Genomic DNA, 16112 nt, shown 5'->3' with positions numbered 1-16112 from the left:
TGGGTGACAAATCAGACAAATTTCATCAGTGCTTTATTTCCTATGTACACGAAAACAGCGGTCCCAATATGTTAGCATTTAAATACAGCTTGCCATCTCTCCACTGGAAGGCCACGGTTTACTAAACCCTTGGGGGAAGGTTGAGACCCCTCTTTTATGCAACTGCGCTAGAAATACTGTCCACGTTATGCGTACAGCATCTGCTGTAAAGGCTTACGTGTGCAGGCATTCATCACGTTTGGCAACATATGGAAGGTGCGACGTCAGTCTGTGAAGGTTCTGGCTGTAGTGCATGAGTGTGTGTAGCATCATTGACATACGACGTTGATTCTGCAACACACAAAGACAACAGCAAACTTGCCACTGGTAACACAGCCTATAATGGTTTGTTCTTTTTTCGCTGCAATAGGCCGTTCCAACAGTCATCACCAGGCTTTACTAAAGGGAAAAAAAAAAAAAATTCTGCACTTGTGAGCATCAATAGTACACTGAAACGAAGGCAAGACAAACATTGTCAACAGCAAATCCCTTTAACACGTACAAGGCTAGGCGATTCCACTGCGCTTAAAATGAGAGGGGAAAAAAAAAAGTCCACGTGTAATACAGGAAGGCAAGTCAAAGGTTCTTTTTGACACATCTCACATAACATTTACCATTTATTAAGCGAAAACAGAAAGACGGTTGCTCACAAAATGTTTCTGCTAGAAAAGAAAAATGGACAAAATATATTTAAGACTCCTTATCGTAATAATTGCGGTGTTTAAAAGATGCTACAAAATAGATTCCTGCTGATCAAGTACCAGGAAATTAAACCATGGTGCATTAAATGGGAGGCTTAGCGCAAAGACGACGAGGACGGTGGCAGACGAGACAAGAGACTGTTTCGTCTGCCATCGTTTGCACTAAGCCTCTCCCATTCAGTATGTGATTGATTGTAGGGTTTAACGCGCCGACACAACGCAGGCGATGAGGCACGCCGCAGTGAAGGGCTCCGGATTAATTTTGACCACCTGGGGATCTTTAACGTGCGCCGGAATCTCGAACACAAGGGCGCTTTTGCTTTTCACGTCCTTCAGAAAAGCGGTCGCCGCGGCCGGGAATCGAACCCGCGACCTCGTGCTCAGCAGCGCAACGCCTTAGCCACTGAGCCACCGCGGCGGGTCTCCATCCAGTATGTACCAACTAGCCCAACAGCACGTTTTATTGCAGTACCATGGTGCATTAATGTGAGAAACCCTCCCTAAACTTTTCAGAACTACCGGAGTCAATTATTGGGATAACTCAGTTAGAATTCATTAGTAAACACCCAATATCAAGAAGAGCTCACAGTGAACTAGAAAACATATGTTCTCCTGCGGGGCAATAAGTTATGCTTTCAGAAAATCCCGAAAGCTTCCACGGTGAAAGTTGAGCATGTTAGCCACTAGAAGCAGCTATGAATTTGGCTACAACCTAGAATGGATCGAACAAACTGAATGCTATAATCATGTTGCTCACATGATTTATGACAATTCTGAAAAAAAAAAAAAAAAAAAAAAGAAGAAAGCTTGATTAATTGAGCAATGCAAGAAATCAACAGTGTTATTACAACCATGTCATCAAGAATTGTATGTAGAACTGGGCATTCCTGTAAAAATTCCTCGTTCATTTGAAACACACCCGCACTGCGTGCAGTGCAGAGGTGATGGGAGATTTCAGAGCAGTTATTTCTCTAATGGTTATCCCTTTATTTATCTAAACGCATTTCAGTGACGTTCTACGGTACACGTTCCTGAATTCATTATACACTGAACTTTACTGTAATGAGAACAACAACTAGAAGCGCTTCCAATAGTGGAAAACATCTTGAGATGGCAATACCTATCGAAAGTTACGGTGCTGCCACAATTTGAGCCAGAAAGATGCAAGTGCCAGCCAGTGATCAACTTGAGTAATTCTAGGAGGGAGAGAAAACAGTGGTTTTCGGCACTGCTCACTAGATGGCATCCTCATTGTGTTCCGAGCAACAATAGCACAGATAACAAAAGAAAAATACATGGGCATACGGGCAGTTGAAGGTGAAGCGTCCCAAAAATGCGCAAAGAAAATTTAGGAATGGGAGAAAAAATATGGCTCAGGTTTAACCCCTCTGAACTTAGCTATCATGATCAAAAGCAAGGACTATGTGCTTCGTGACAGTTTGATCTACTCAATGATTGAATTCATCCTTTCACTTGTGCTAAAGGTCACTTGTGATGTGAAGGATGACCTTGAAAGATGTAGTGTAGCAGATCTTTCACTCTAAAGTTGACACTCACTGAGGTGAATGTGAGTGGTAGCACCTGAGTAAAAAGGAAGCACCCCTTAGTTATTCCTGGATATCTCTTTCCTTTTTAGCTAGGCCACCACTTCGGGTTTGTTCAGCTTGACTAGACACTGAGCATCAATGTCGTTCAAAGCGCTCCATCCCTCTTCCCTACAAAACTAGTGCGAGTCAAAGTACTTTTTTCTTCCACACGATGAAACTACTGGGAGACAGCGAAGGTGATAGAGCCAGTACGCTGCCCAGAAACAGAAAGATAAGGCCACGCCAGCTGGAACTCAGCCGTATAATTTCTAACCTCCTCTCCATACTGTCCTGCCCAGTGCATCCTGTGTAGCTGCCACGCCCTCAGTTTGCTCATAAAGCAGCCTCTGCGCCTAGCACGGTTGCTTATCCAGCCACTTTAGGTAGTTCTTAAGTAGTGGCAAGGTGCAGTGGCAAGGTGAAGAAAAGTTCCGGCAGTGCTGGCATTGCCCCACACCGACGTCCCTCAGCACTGCATAACAATGCCCTTTCTTGGTTGCATGGCATTCTTGCATTCGGTGACCTTGATCAGCAGACTTTAAATCAATGGGACTTCATGAGGCAAAGCACCTAGCACACTATGGGGATACAAAAAGTAAGGAGTAGTGAGAGGAATCTGGAATGGGGTAATGGCCACTTTTTAAACTAAGGACTGTGCGTCAAATCAGGTTCAATCAGGGCTAGAAGGGAATCGGGGGCGGTTGGTCAACTGGAATTAGGAGCGCGCAGTAAAACAAGAATATGAGGCAGTGCAGGGAGACATAAGATGGACCCCTTTTGAAGTGAGTGAAACGCAGAGCAAAATATGTCTTGAAGGATTGCTTACAAACAGAGTTGACCAGAAATGGGCGGCAAGAATGTTACGATACCTCTACATAAAAAGTGTGGACATGCAGTAGAGAGAAAGAACCAGACGGCTCAGGACCAAGTATATGAAACTTAGAAGTGAAGGAGGAGTGCTCAAGCCAATCAAAGTTAAAGAACGATAGACAACTGGGAAAAAATGATGGAAACAAAGAAATCCTTACACACCTACCGAATTGGGAAGCGAGAGATCACAAGGTCAAAGTTATATGATTAATACTAAAGGGAGCGCATTGGTTTTTGAAGCCAAGGTGGCTCGTTGCAACAGGGATGCTTTTTCGCACGCAGGCACAGGAATAATAATTATCTGCAAGTTCGAGAAGGAATTAGAAATCATACGACATATTGCCACCAAGTGCAAGGATTTCTGGCCAGTGCTCGATGAGGGGGCACATCCAGCTTTCCAAAGCTCAACAGTTTATGAATTGGAAAGCAATAGAGGTTAGTAAAAGAAGGTTTAAATGTTGGTTGAAAAAAAAGTAGAGAAAAAATCAGACAGGAACCTTAACGTTATAAATCAGCATAGCCTAAATTGCCTAAAAGAACGACGAAATATAAGCAGATTTTTTTTTTTAATGAAGAAGGCAAAATTATTAATACTAACGTTGCTGTGGGCACCCCCACCCCATCATCATCACGATCCTTGGTTTCTCTTTTGCATACAAACATGACATCAAGCACCCTGCCTGCCAAATGAAAATTTCTTTTCCATGTTTTAGGGAAGCACAAGTCTTCAAAAACGTAAATTACGGCCACTTGGGCAAGAGATTCCAGAACACAGAAAGCATAATTGAAATGGTGCTCGAAAAGTAAAATTCCACAGCTAGGCTGATTTCAGCTCCTTGACAGGAGGACAGCAACATGCCTGTGATCGTTTTTCTTCTTCCTAAGCTTCTCAAGTTCCTCCTTCCACACTTGCATTACAATGCCCGGAATTCTTGCCCTTTTTATACAGCCTTTATCCGGAAACAGAAGTGCTTTGTTTCGCTTAGACAATGGTGACGTTTCCAGGCCTTGCTTTTAAGTTATCGTGTATAGTCTTTCGAGACATCTAAAAAAATCTATTCGCATTTTTGTAGTTTCTTACACTATTGTGCATCAAATAAACCCGCAAAGACACGAAAAGAACCAGTGTTATGTTGTTCTTACTTGTGCTTTGACTCAACCCCTGTTCATTAAAAATAATGCACGAATTCGATGCAAAAAGGCGGGAAAGGGAAGTAAATAAATAAAACTACTAAGGGTTTTAAATGTCAATCACATCTGCCGCATCTCAGAAATGTTGAAGAGGTATAGTGGCGTGCCACACTGGCAGTTTGCGGGTAGCCTGCCCTTTTCTCGCTTACTGCTGAATGCGAGTCCTCAATGCCAGAGGAAATTCTATGGAGGGCACACAACTAAAAACCACAGCACAAACCTGTATCACGCTGTTGCTTTGCATCATGTTCCAGACTCCGGATAGTGAAGTACTAAAGTGCAGCACAAGACGAGGGACAAATATAAACACACAGTGTGCTTCACTATGTACCAACTCGCCCAAACCACTACTCTCCGAATGGTACCACAAAAGTGGGAATTTACCTGGCTGAGTAAATGCCATCAAGTTTAAGGGAGTAATCTTCTTGCAACTACATTCTATCACTGAGTGCTTTAGCACAGTATAACAGAAGTGTTAAGCAATAATCAGCAAAAAAACGGTCTTGGCACAATCACGTTTACAATGTAATGATACTTAGCTTCATTAAAATGCAACAAAGATAATGCACCCCCTTCAATTAGTGATTTGCCCGATCTAGACAGTCGTAGTACAGGCCTATTTTCGTTCCTTGGACACACTTCGAGGCACCCACACCACAGCACCTTTGTTTCAGCCCACACTAATGATGTCCAGGAAGAGCATTTAGAAAATTGCTGAAACGAATCGTAAAATGCAAGGTGTGGCTTGCACCACCTGAGCCAATTCATGGTGCCCCCATCGTGCAATACCAGCCAAGCATATTCTGCCGGCTTCGGGTTTGCTTTCCCACACGTGGAAGAAAAGCCGTCAACTATCTTTCCGCAGTGCAGCACTTGCGCAATGGGGTGCAAGTACCACAATGCCATAATGAACAGCACGTGCAACGCTCCAACAACCAGCACAACCAAATCTAATAAAGCGCTGGCTCGAGCTTTGCAATAAAAAAAAAAGGAATCTCACAATTACACTACCTCCTGTGCTTCCTTGTTGTACAGCCAGCCTGACGGAGCACTCGTGTTTTTGGTCATCCATTAGCAGAATAATTCATATGATGAACACACTAGCATCATCTCAGATAAGCCTTAAACGTAAAATGTGCACCAATGGCATTCTGGCACAAATCGTGGCTTCCCTAGTTGTTATGAATGAACATACATTCGTATATTAATTCAGAAGCCTGAGCATCCCTCCTGAAATGAATACAATGGGTATAATGGCAAACACAAGTGTCCTGTACGCGGTTTTTGGTGGGCTCAAAGGTAACACAAGGTTGCGACTACCGGTTAGCTTCAAATAGCAGCTAGCAGAAATCCCATTCGCATAACAGCAGTAGAAGCTTAGATACCTAACGTTAAAAGAAACAGCGTTACAAGGTGTCAGTTTTTGCGTGCAGGAAAACTGCTAGCGTGGTGTAAATCTTAAACAGAAATTCAAATATAAAGGGTTCTGAGCAAAACCCAGAATAAGTGTCGGCTCTGTTACAAATACATGATCCTAAATGCGAAGCAGCGTAAAGTAAACCAAACAAGAGCGACTGGAGAGATGGCAGAGTTCGGAAGCAGTTATGAATCGTGCTGACCACTCTTGGATGGCTTGGCGTGTGGTGGGCTGCCGCTGTAAGCCTCATTGTCCCTGCCGTCCAGGGCGTTGCCGTTGAACTGGGGAGGCACGTCGTGGCCCTCTGAGCGGGCGGGCTCCTCGGGCTCCTCGTGGGAGCTGGTGACCGAGCGGTAGTCCTCGCTCCGGGAGAAGCCCGGCGCAAGCGCGTGCGAGTGGTGCAGATCGTGGAGGTGCAGCTCGTGGTGGTGCAGCTCGTGGTGGTGCAGGGAGTCCCGGCCGGCGAGGGAAACCTGCAACGACAGCAGGGGGGGCAGGCAACAAACTCTAAGACATGACCATCCCAGCCGAGCTGACAGGTACGGGGCTTAACGCGCCGAAGCTACACTTGGACTGTGAGGCAGGCTGTAGCCGAGGGCTCCGGATTAATTTCGACCACCTGGGGGTCTTTAACGTGCGCCACAATCTCGACACACAGGCGTTTTCGCTTTCAATACAACCCCTTCGATGTGTCAACCAGCAGAACGTTGAATGTTTATTCCATGACCTTGAGCGACCGAAAGGCTTGCATGGGACCCTCCTACCTTAAGTACCACTACCACAAAGTTACAGGATAAGATGCTTCGATTGGTGCCATGCCTTGCTGGCAGTACTATGGTAGTCCCCACAAAGACGAATGCCGCTTGCTTTCTTCACAGCGATGACAACAGGAGTGGCCCATCATGAATGCTGTATCGTTCGATGATGCCTTGTTCAGTCAAGTGAATTTCTTTTTACGTACGTTGTTGCAGAGCCAAATGGGCATAGCCGAGTCCTCAAGTTCCAGCTCGACTAATGGTGCTTTGTACACACACAATAACTACTGAACCAAGCCATACGTCAACCATCTTACAGGGGTGGAAGCGGGCTTGAGCCTCTTGCAGCAGCTCAGGGAGCAGGAATAATGCTGTTATGGAGCAGCTTTGGAGCACTAAAAGGGTAGTTTCGGAGCAGTGCAAGTCTGTTTGGGAGTAGATTTCTAAATTCAAACATCAATTATTCGCCATTTTTTCCTTTCCTGGTAACACCAAGAAAATTCAAACGACTTTTACTCAACATTTGATCAATACTGAGCAGACCACTTTTTCCACAAGTTAGAAAGATATATGTTCCCAGAATTAAAGCATCACAGCTGACAGGGCAATCACCAAGAAAAAACAAAAGATAAGCTATGCTTACTTCCGACAAGTGAAAAATAGCACCATTACAGCCATGAGAAACAACCAAGAGAAGACCAGAGCAAGGCGAAATGGTCTATCTTGCACCCAAGATAGAAGGTTTACCTTCATTCTAAACCTAATGAGACTATAGACAAAAACAACTTAGACAGGAAGAAATTAATAGGAAAAGAAACTAAGGAAACAAGAGAACCTGACCTGAGAGAACCTGCACTGAACCTGACTAGACTCCAGAGAAATTAAAAACAATTAAATGTTCACGTTCACAAAACACGGGGAAAAAAATATCCTAGCGTATTATTCGTACTATTGACCAAGTATTTTATACATGTGCTTTATCTGAGCAAAAAAACTCTGCAACTGCGTCGTGTTTATCAACTTGTTTTTTCGAGTGTAAACAGCGGGCTTACCGGAGGGAGAACAGGGGTGGGGGGGCGAACAGGGAAGAACAGGGGTATTAACCCTTAGTGGTCCGTTGTCAGGCCCTGCCCGAAAACGCAGCACAGCCGTAGCAGTCAACTGTCGGGTTCCGCCCGACTTGGGTCTTCGAGGCTGAAGTTCGCAGTTTTTCTCACTGCGATGCGCTCACATCCTTTCTACATGATGCGCCACCATCTCTTGAGGGATAAGTTAACTTTGTTAGTTGAAGTTTACTTCTTTCTGCACAGAAATGCAGCACAGTGTTCAGCCCGGGCCTTCTGGATACCAGAGCGTCTTCACGTGCACTCTGTTCCCTGAGAAGCACGGCCGCTTTCCCATCGCAAGCATTTTACGGTGGTGCACTTAGCGAAAGCAATGATGACTTCAGTGAGGAAGAGAATTGCGTGCCTCCATCAGACATGCTGTTAGTAGCGATAGAAAAATAAAAGGAGGCAGGAGGGAAACAGTATTTATGCATAACCTGCAGTAACAACCCGTGCCTGTGCCCAGGAGAATGCTTCGAGCGGTTTTACACGCTGCTCAAATATCACTAAAGGAGTTCCAAGCAGAATGCAAGAGCGAAAATAAATATCCTGCGAGTTTTTCTTGCTAAGGTTGAGTTTTTCTTTGCGGCACCAGAAACTGGCAAGAGATTTTCGGACCAGGACGGCCGAAAAGTGGGTAAAAGGTTTGAACCACAAAGGGTGTAAGGTAACTATGAACAAGTAAAAATTAATGTTAAATACACACGCAGGAAGTGTCCCACTCAGCCTGGACAACAAAACGCTAGAAGTTGCGAGTGCCAATTTAAACCACAAGAAGGAAAATCAGGCATAGAATTACTGCGGGCCAGACAGCATTCGGCACGCATTTAGAAGTAATGACCAGCAGGCTACCGCTACCACTAAACAGAAAGGCATACAACCATTACGTACACCCGGTGATGACTAATGGGAAGAAACTGGGGGACTTACTAAGCATCCTGAAAGATGCCCAGCAGGACATGCAAAGAATGCTAGGAGTGGCAGAGACCGGAAGCGAGTGATGAGGGAGCAAACTTGGATTAGGCAGGAGTGAAGATATCCCAGCTCAATTTGAGAGGAAGAAGGGGACGTAATGCACAGAGTTGACAATCAATGGACTATTTAGGTAACGGTGTGGCTACCAAGAGATTTCCCTTCAAGCAGGAAAAGAGTGGTGGCTGGATCAACAGACAACGTAAGAAAATTTAACCGCAAAGAATAGACAAGGACAGTGCAGGATAGGAGCAGTTGGAAGTCAATGGGAGAGGCTTCTATCCGGCAGTGGACATACATAGGCTGATGATAACGACTATGAATGGTACTGGGAGTGTTTCAGCAGAGCTCGCCAATTTTCTCCAGCGAAATGGCATTCAGGAAACCACTATCACTCCCTCTCCCGCGACGACTAATGGCCAGCCGTACACATGGTTCGTGAATTCAAGGCTTACCATCAGCGCGCACAAATGAGGGGCAAAGAAGAGGAATAACAGGACAAATCACCCCTTTGTCCCTTGTCCATGCACGTTGTCAGTAAACCATAACTACAGTTAAACCTCGATGTAACGAACTTCAATGTAACGAAACCCTCGATGTAACGAACCACGGAATTTTTCGTAACTTCAAGTGTATGCACACCATGTATTTTTACCCTCTGTGTAACGAAGTCCCGTTTGCCGAAATTTCAATGTAACGAAGTTTCACGGAGAACTAGGCACGAAATTTAAGTTGTAGAGGTATATTTTGGGAGACGCAAGTGCCGAAATGGGATCTCAATAAAACGCAAACGGCAACACGGGCCGCCCGATGCCGCGGATGCAGCGAGCCGCGGAGTCTGAGCGAGCCCCTTGCTTAAAAACTGTGTGGCGTGCATGCACGGGTGGCGCACTGTTTCTGTCGGAGCCTAATCGTCTACGCGGGCATCAGCGTGAACGGCATGGGGCGTTTTCTCACCGCAAAAACGCGCCTCGCAAGCCATATGCGCGCTGACACAGTCGCGGAGACCACCCGCGCGATGTGGGGTAGCTGCAGCGACCGCTTATAACCGCTCGCTGAAACGCAACTTAATGGGCAAACGAGAGGGGCACGCGAGAAAAAAAAAGCGTATAACGTGGGCGAAATTTTCACAGTAAAACCATAATAAAACGTCATGCGCGCCTCTTACGAAAGCGCCCACCAAACATCCTCCGCTGTGGTAAGCCTAATTGCCTCTTGCGGGGCCGCCGCCGCCGCCGCTTTGCCCTTCGTTCGAGTTCGCTCATGCTCGTTGGGTTTCATCGTTCCATCAAGCATTTGTGAAGCTTTATGAGCCTTGTGCGCGCGTTTTTTTTTTTTTACACCCGCGTCTGCGATTGGGGAGGCCTCCGTGGGGGAGGCGCGCACCCTATGGCGGGAGCTTCGAAGCGCTCGGGGATGCCGAGGATATTCGATTGGCGCTTTCATAAGCGGAGCGTATGACGCTTTACAGTGAAATTTTCGCCCACGTTATCCGCTTTTTTTTTTTTTTTTCTCGCATGCCCCTCTCGTTTGACCCTCGAGTTGCGTTTCAGCGAGCGGAAGTGCTCGCTAGAGATACTCACATCGCGCGGGTTGTCTCCGCGGCTGCGTCAGCGCGCCTGTGGCTTGCGGGGCGCGTTTTTGAGGGGAGGAAACGCTCCATGCGGTTCACTCTGATGCCCGCGTAGACGATTAAGCACCGACAGAAACAGAAACAATGCGCCAGCCGTGTATGCGCGCCACGTTTTCTTTTGCAGGGAATGCTTCACCGGATGAACACTTCATTAAAACCGCGAATTTCAATGTAGCGAAATTTCAATGTAACGAAGTAAATTACGAATTTTACCGACTTCGTTACATCGAGGTTTAACTGTATTACGAACTTGCCCAGTTGTCCATTACGCTGCATTGTGAATTCAAACTGGTTCTGGCACAACAGCAGAATTGCGACATTAACTCCTGCCAAGCAACGTTCCTTTTGAAGCAGAATGCCAGTCTCTTACTACTCAACAGGAAAAACACTTGCCCAGCTATCATTTGGCTACAAATTCAGAACGAACTTGCAGTTGCTTCTGCAAAGTACGGCCATGCATACCCCAGTACACTCTCATAAGGAGGATTCCTAAGCGCAGAATTTTGGGAGGAGGGAGTCACAATAGATTCCTGGCACACTTGCCAAGAGCCTTCCCTCTTGGATTGTGTGAACTGCTGGAGAGACCCACAATAATTGGATTCGAGAACTGATGAGTGGAAGAGCTGCAACGACTCTTTATTGTGGCTTCTGCTGTTGTCGTTCGTAACAGGAATGGTTATTCTAGGCACACTGCCTGCTCTTGTCACACACGCTTCAGGGGGCACCTTTGGACCACGTGCGCACTTCTTGGATAACATGGAAGCCTTTTGAACATGGCAGCATCGTGATGGTAGAAAAATATGCATTTATAGCAAAGGTGTATAAACAGGGCGACTGAACTGCTCAAAAAAATACAGGACCGAGCAACCTGCGATTATCACATAACCGTATATCACAGCACAGCCTAGCTAGTCACTGATAACTTTATTCCAGAGAGCTTCACTCTATCACTTCAACTGGAAATATCAGGACACAGAACGCCATATTCAAAGCGTGCTACAGTGGAACCCCGATTATTTGTCCCCCGGTTTTACGACGATCTGCTTTTTACGGCGGATCACTGTGGTCCCAGCAAACTCCTCATAGAAACAACGCACCAAAACCCTGGTTATACAATACTCAGGTGCATGCGGTCCGCTACATAAGATGGACCCTGGCGGGGATAAACCTTTCTTTAATCTTAACCTCCAATTGATGTTGCTTGATGTGCACATTAATGTCCGCAAGTGCACCTGTTAACCTTCGACGGCCCCACGCGGCAGCAGAACGCCAACGCGCCAACCGCGAGAAGTCGAAGTCCAGGTGGCCAGCGGACTGTGAATTTGAAGCTCCCATTGAGCTAACGAACGTTAAAACACACACGCCGCAACCCCACAGCGATGATAGAACCCCCGCTTTCCTCGCCCACTCAATCCAAGTTTCTTCCTTTCACGATGCTCCCCCCCCGCATCCCTCTATTCGTTGTTTCAACCTCCACATCGCCCCACGGTCTTTTCTTTCTGGCCTTTACCGCTCTTACCACCTGATCTCTGTTAATCAGCATCTTTCAAAGCCGCGTTCGTCGCCGCATTCTTTCCCGTCCCACCTTTTTTCCATCGCCGCCTCATACAATCGCTCGTTTTGTTTCGCTTGGCCTCAGCAGTTTCACTCTCGCCTTTCCCCCTCTCAATTTGCTCGGCGCCATCGGCCTTCCCAACTTATCTCTCGCGCGCGTGGCGCACGGCTCGTGGGCTAGCGCAGACACCGCGGACGCGGAAGGGGAAGAGTGCAAAATAGGCGTTTTCTTTTTTAGAAACTTGTGATTTCAGTTATGGGTTCGCAAATTGTGGCGGAAAGTGCTAAATATAGTAATTTAAATAAGTTCTCAGTCCACCTGTTTCATGAGAACGCCTACTAGGGCACCATTTACCCGCACCCCGATCATACGGCACCCCAGTCATAAGACGCTTTCGCGCAGTCCCTTGAAAGCTGTATTGTCGGGGTTCCACTGTATATTATTTTATACACCAACCAATCAAACCCTGAGAGACATCGAAACGTTTCCTCATGGGCACGGAACAACAAGGTCACCGAACCTGAATATCAGTCCGCATTGACAAGAGCCGTCAGAGGCTCATGTCTGATTCCCCAGTTCCCACTGGCAGCAAAATTGACAGAGCCACCCACACATACACTTTCACAGATCAGCAAGAAGTCACTCTTGCACATTCTGATATCACAGGAGAAAGCTTAGGTTGCCCCAGAACAGGACTTTTTTCTTCTACTCTTCACACCTGCTCGACAAAAAACCTTCTACAAGTGGAGCATTACGGGCAGTAGGTGCTCAGCCATACTGGAAACTGCTGAGATTTATAAAACTGGCCGGAACTCTTTGAACCGTGTTCCTAACCCACACAAAACATGCTGAATACAAGAATTGAAGCTTTCTCGCAATTAAGCTGTGGTACTTAGGCACAACTCTAACAAAGAGAAAACACCTAGCTTCAGGACGTGTTCGACAAATTGAACAGCAGGGAAACTGTAGTGATAGCATTGTACACTCCTCGATGCAAGACAACCGTCAAGGCAGCACATTTGCTGTCCAACATCCGACAGCTAGGGAACTACAACCCTCACAACGAACATTTCCAGTACAAAGGTCACTGAGAGAAACGACAAGCCGAACGGTTCACTTGCAAGCATGGAAGGAGCTTGGTAAGTGAGAGGGGTGAGCGGGATTGGCAAAATGTGCAACTAAGCAGTGGACACGTAGTGAAGTGAGGAAAGAACGGTCTCTACCCTGGGGCCTTTTGGCGAAATGGCCGCTTCCGCCTGGATGGGAAGAGCTTCCTCTTCGGAGGACGAGCCAACATCACTCAGTTGTCGAGGTGACAGGCGGCATCCACGAAGTAAGTATCCGTTGAGGCGGCCACACGAAGCCAAGATGAGACCCATGTAAGGAGGGGAAGGCTTCAGTGGCCGGCTGATGTACTCTGGGTGGAACTGCACACCCACAAAGTAAGGGTGGTCTGCAAAAAGAACGTGAGAAGTGGCCTTACTGGCATGCTTAATTAAAGGCTTCAGCATGCACATAAAGAGAAAAGGCAGTGTGCAGACAAGAACAAATTGTCCTGAATTCTACTATCAGGAAGTATTCAAGAAGTCTTTCACTCATACATACAGAAAGCATAAACAAAAGAGGGGTACCCCAGCTAAATGATAAAAGCTCCGCTTGGTTGCATACTTCACTAGGCAAGGTAAAGCTCTCATTTGAATTTCTTCACCTACAATGGCTAAACTAACCCTTTTTTTTTTTTACCCTGAGTCCCACTGGAGTTCCCTCAGTGCAGCTTCTGCATGTTTCCTGTGTTACTAGCAGCCGCATAGCACGACTGTCTATAGATGTCTTACTCCCGTGATTTACATTCCTGACAATAACCGCTCTGCTATAGAGGGGGAAAAATTGCCGGACAATTGTGGCACTGGCCAGATTTGTCCTGCACACATCCTGCACACATCCTGCACACTTTCATTCAAACATGTTGACCCACAGAATGGTGGGAACATCTGCTTCGCACACAAAAAAGTTATTTTCCTATAATCATTGAGCACTACCAGGTGTGGACTGCTTTTGCTTGGTGTATGAGTCATATGGGCACAACTTTTCAGCATGACCAGGAAAGAACGTATACCATGCTGAGCAATTTAGGCAGGATTCTGGCGTTCCCATGCTGGGCAGGCTGAGCAAAAGCAAAGGCAGTTGGTGGTAACAGTTGGTACGGGTGTGTTTGCAAATCTGCCTGCCTACAAAAGCTGTCGGTAGCACAATTAAAAATAAGTGGTAAGTAGGTTGCACCAAATTTGTACATGCACTGCTCGGACAGATGTTTGGAAGGGAAGCGCACACAGCTGCAACCCATAAAGGAGAAGCAGCTTAGACTATTCCTTTCCACAAGGTGCACTAATGCTACAAGACACATAAACAGAGGGATATTACAGACAAACATGACTACATAAGAGCACATTAATTAACGAAAGGTATCAACGTCAAGGCAGGCCAGACGATGCCCGTGCGTCTTTGGAGTTAGACATAAAGGGCTCACCAGAAGCTGTCCAGCAGCAGTTGATGCGAAAAAAAAGAAGAAAAAATAAAAAAAAAATAAACACCACACCCGTGTTTTAGCGTGAGAGCTCTAGGTGACCCACATTGTAAAAGCACGTATGCCATTACGTTGGAGTGGAAAACCTGCCAATCAACGTCACAGAGCGAAAGAATGTTGTGTGAGCATCACAAGAGTTTTATGGAACAGCAAAATTTTCACAATGACTGTAATTGTAAACTTCAGTTTTCGAATTGGCAACCACAAAATGTCGCTTTGCTTCAAAAATACTCACGTCCATTTTGAACTATTTGAACAGCAGTTACATTGGAACCCCGATTATATGTTCCCTGGTTTTACAACCCGCTTTAAGATGGATCATGGTGGTCCACGCAAACTCCCCATAGAAGTATTGCATTAAAAACCCTGATTATACAAAGCTCGGATGCACGCGTGCCACTTCATACGAAGGATGCTGGCGGGGATAAATTGGCGTTTTTCCAACTTTTCACGCCGCCTCGTCCCTACCTTTATTTCTCAACCCCTTGTGGTCCATTGTCGGGCCCTGGCCGAAAATGCAACCAGCCGTAGCTGTCTGGATCTGCCAGACTGGTGTATTCAAGGTTAAATTTCTCAGTTTTTCTGACTGCGATGCACCCGCATTCTTTTTATACATGATGCGCCATCTCTTAAGGGATAAGCGAACTTAGTTTATTGAAGCTCTCTTCTTTTTGCACTAGGGTGCAGCACAATGTTCGGGACGGGCCTTCTGTATTCCAGAGCGTTTTCATGTATGCGCTGTTCGCTGAGAAGCATGACCGCTTTCTCACCGCATGCCTTTTACGGTGGTGCGAAAGCGATGATGGCTTCAGTGAGGAAGAGAATTGAGTGCCTTCATCAGTTCGTGATGACAGTGACTTGGCAGAAGCGAGTGACAAAGACTATGACAGCGGTGGAGACAGCACTGTACGGATCCTTACTCTGTGAGCTACGCATTTTGTCGAATGCACATGCTGCTCAAATATCAGTAAAGGAGTTGCAAGCACAATGCAAGAGAATAAATTTCCTGAGAGGTTTGCTTGCCCGGTTTGTGTTTTTCTTCACCACGCCAGAAGCTGGTGACCTATTTGCGGAGCAGAACGGCCAGAAAGTGGGTAAAAGTCCTGGACCGGAAAGGGTTAACCCCCGTTTGATCCTGCTTAATGTGCTAAGACAAACAGTCTGCAGGGGCCCAACCCCTTGCTGAGCAGACTCGAGCAAGCAGGCGGGTACTGGCGGGCGGGAGCGTGAACTTCGACGGCCCCACGTGGCAGCAAAGCACCAATGCGCCCAGAGCTCTTCGATGTAGGCAGTTTGCGAAACTCCGCCTCGAAAAAACGGCCCGCACCTGGACCCCCCCCCCTGCTTTCGATTGTACGTACAGTGGCGCCACCGCACGCACTATCCAAAAAACATAGTAATTACTCAAATTGACAATTTAACGTTAAACTTTATTTTAAAGGTGCATAATCTTTTTATTTTTGTACTTTCCGAAGTTATTCATTGCTTATTTAAGTGCGGTTTTTTGTTGATTTCTGCGTCTGCGCAACTGCCTCCGCCGATTGAAGCTTGCACGGGCACTTCGGCACCACATAGATCCGACCTGGTGCTAAATCTGCAGTTCTCGCTCGGCCTACATCACACTGAATGCCAAAATTAATCCAGTAGCTGATCAAGTGGCTCTAAATAATCCTTTCAAGGCTGTGTAAAGCCGTCGAAGTGAA

General features: G+C 46.4%; 1 protein-coding gene across 1 annotated transcript in view; it reads right to left on the bottom strand.

The window, feature by feature from the left end:
- Ctps (CTP synthase) overlaps positions 1 to 16112 on the bottom strand; it is a 47880-nt gene continuing 31768 nt past the window's right edge. The window contains exons 14-15 of the mRNA XM_077682410.1: positions 13049 to 13278; positions 1 to 6277 (exon numbers count right to left, since the gene is read on the bottom strand). Coding sequence (XP_077538536.1) covers positions 5990 to 6277; positions 13049 to 13278 — 518 coding nt within the window. The 3' untranslated portion in view covers positions 1 to 5989. The remainder of the gene's footprint in view (positions 6278 to 13048; positions 13279 to 16112) is intronic.

This window comes from Haemaphysalis longicornis, unplaced genomic scaffold (assembly GCF_048455015.1).
Source record: "Haemaphysalis longicornis isolate Haplotype H1 unplaced genomic scaffold, Haemaphysalis longicornis Haplotype H1 scaffold_9, whole genome shotgun sequence".
Lineage (NCBI taxonomy): Eukaryota > Metazoa > Arthropoda > Arachnida > Ixodida > Ixodidae > Haemaphysalis > Haemaphysalis longicornis.
The sequence above is the reverse complement of the archived record's forward strand: the minus strand, read 5'-3'. Positions and strand labels throughout refer to the sequence as shown.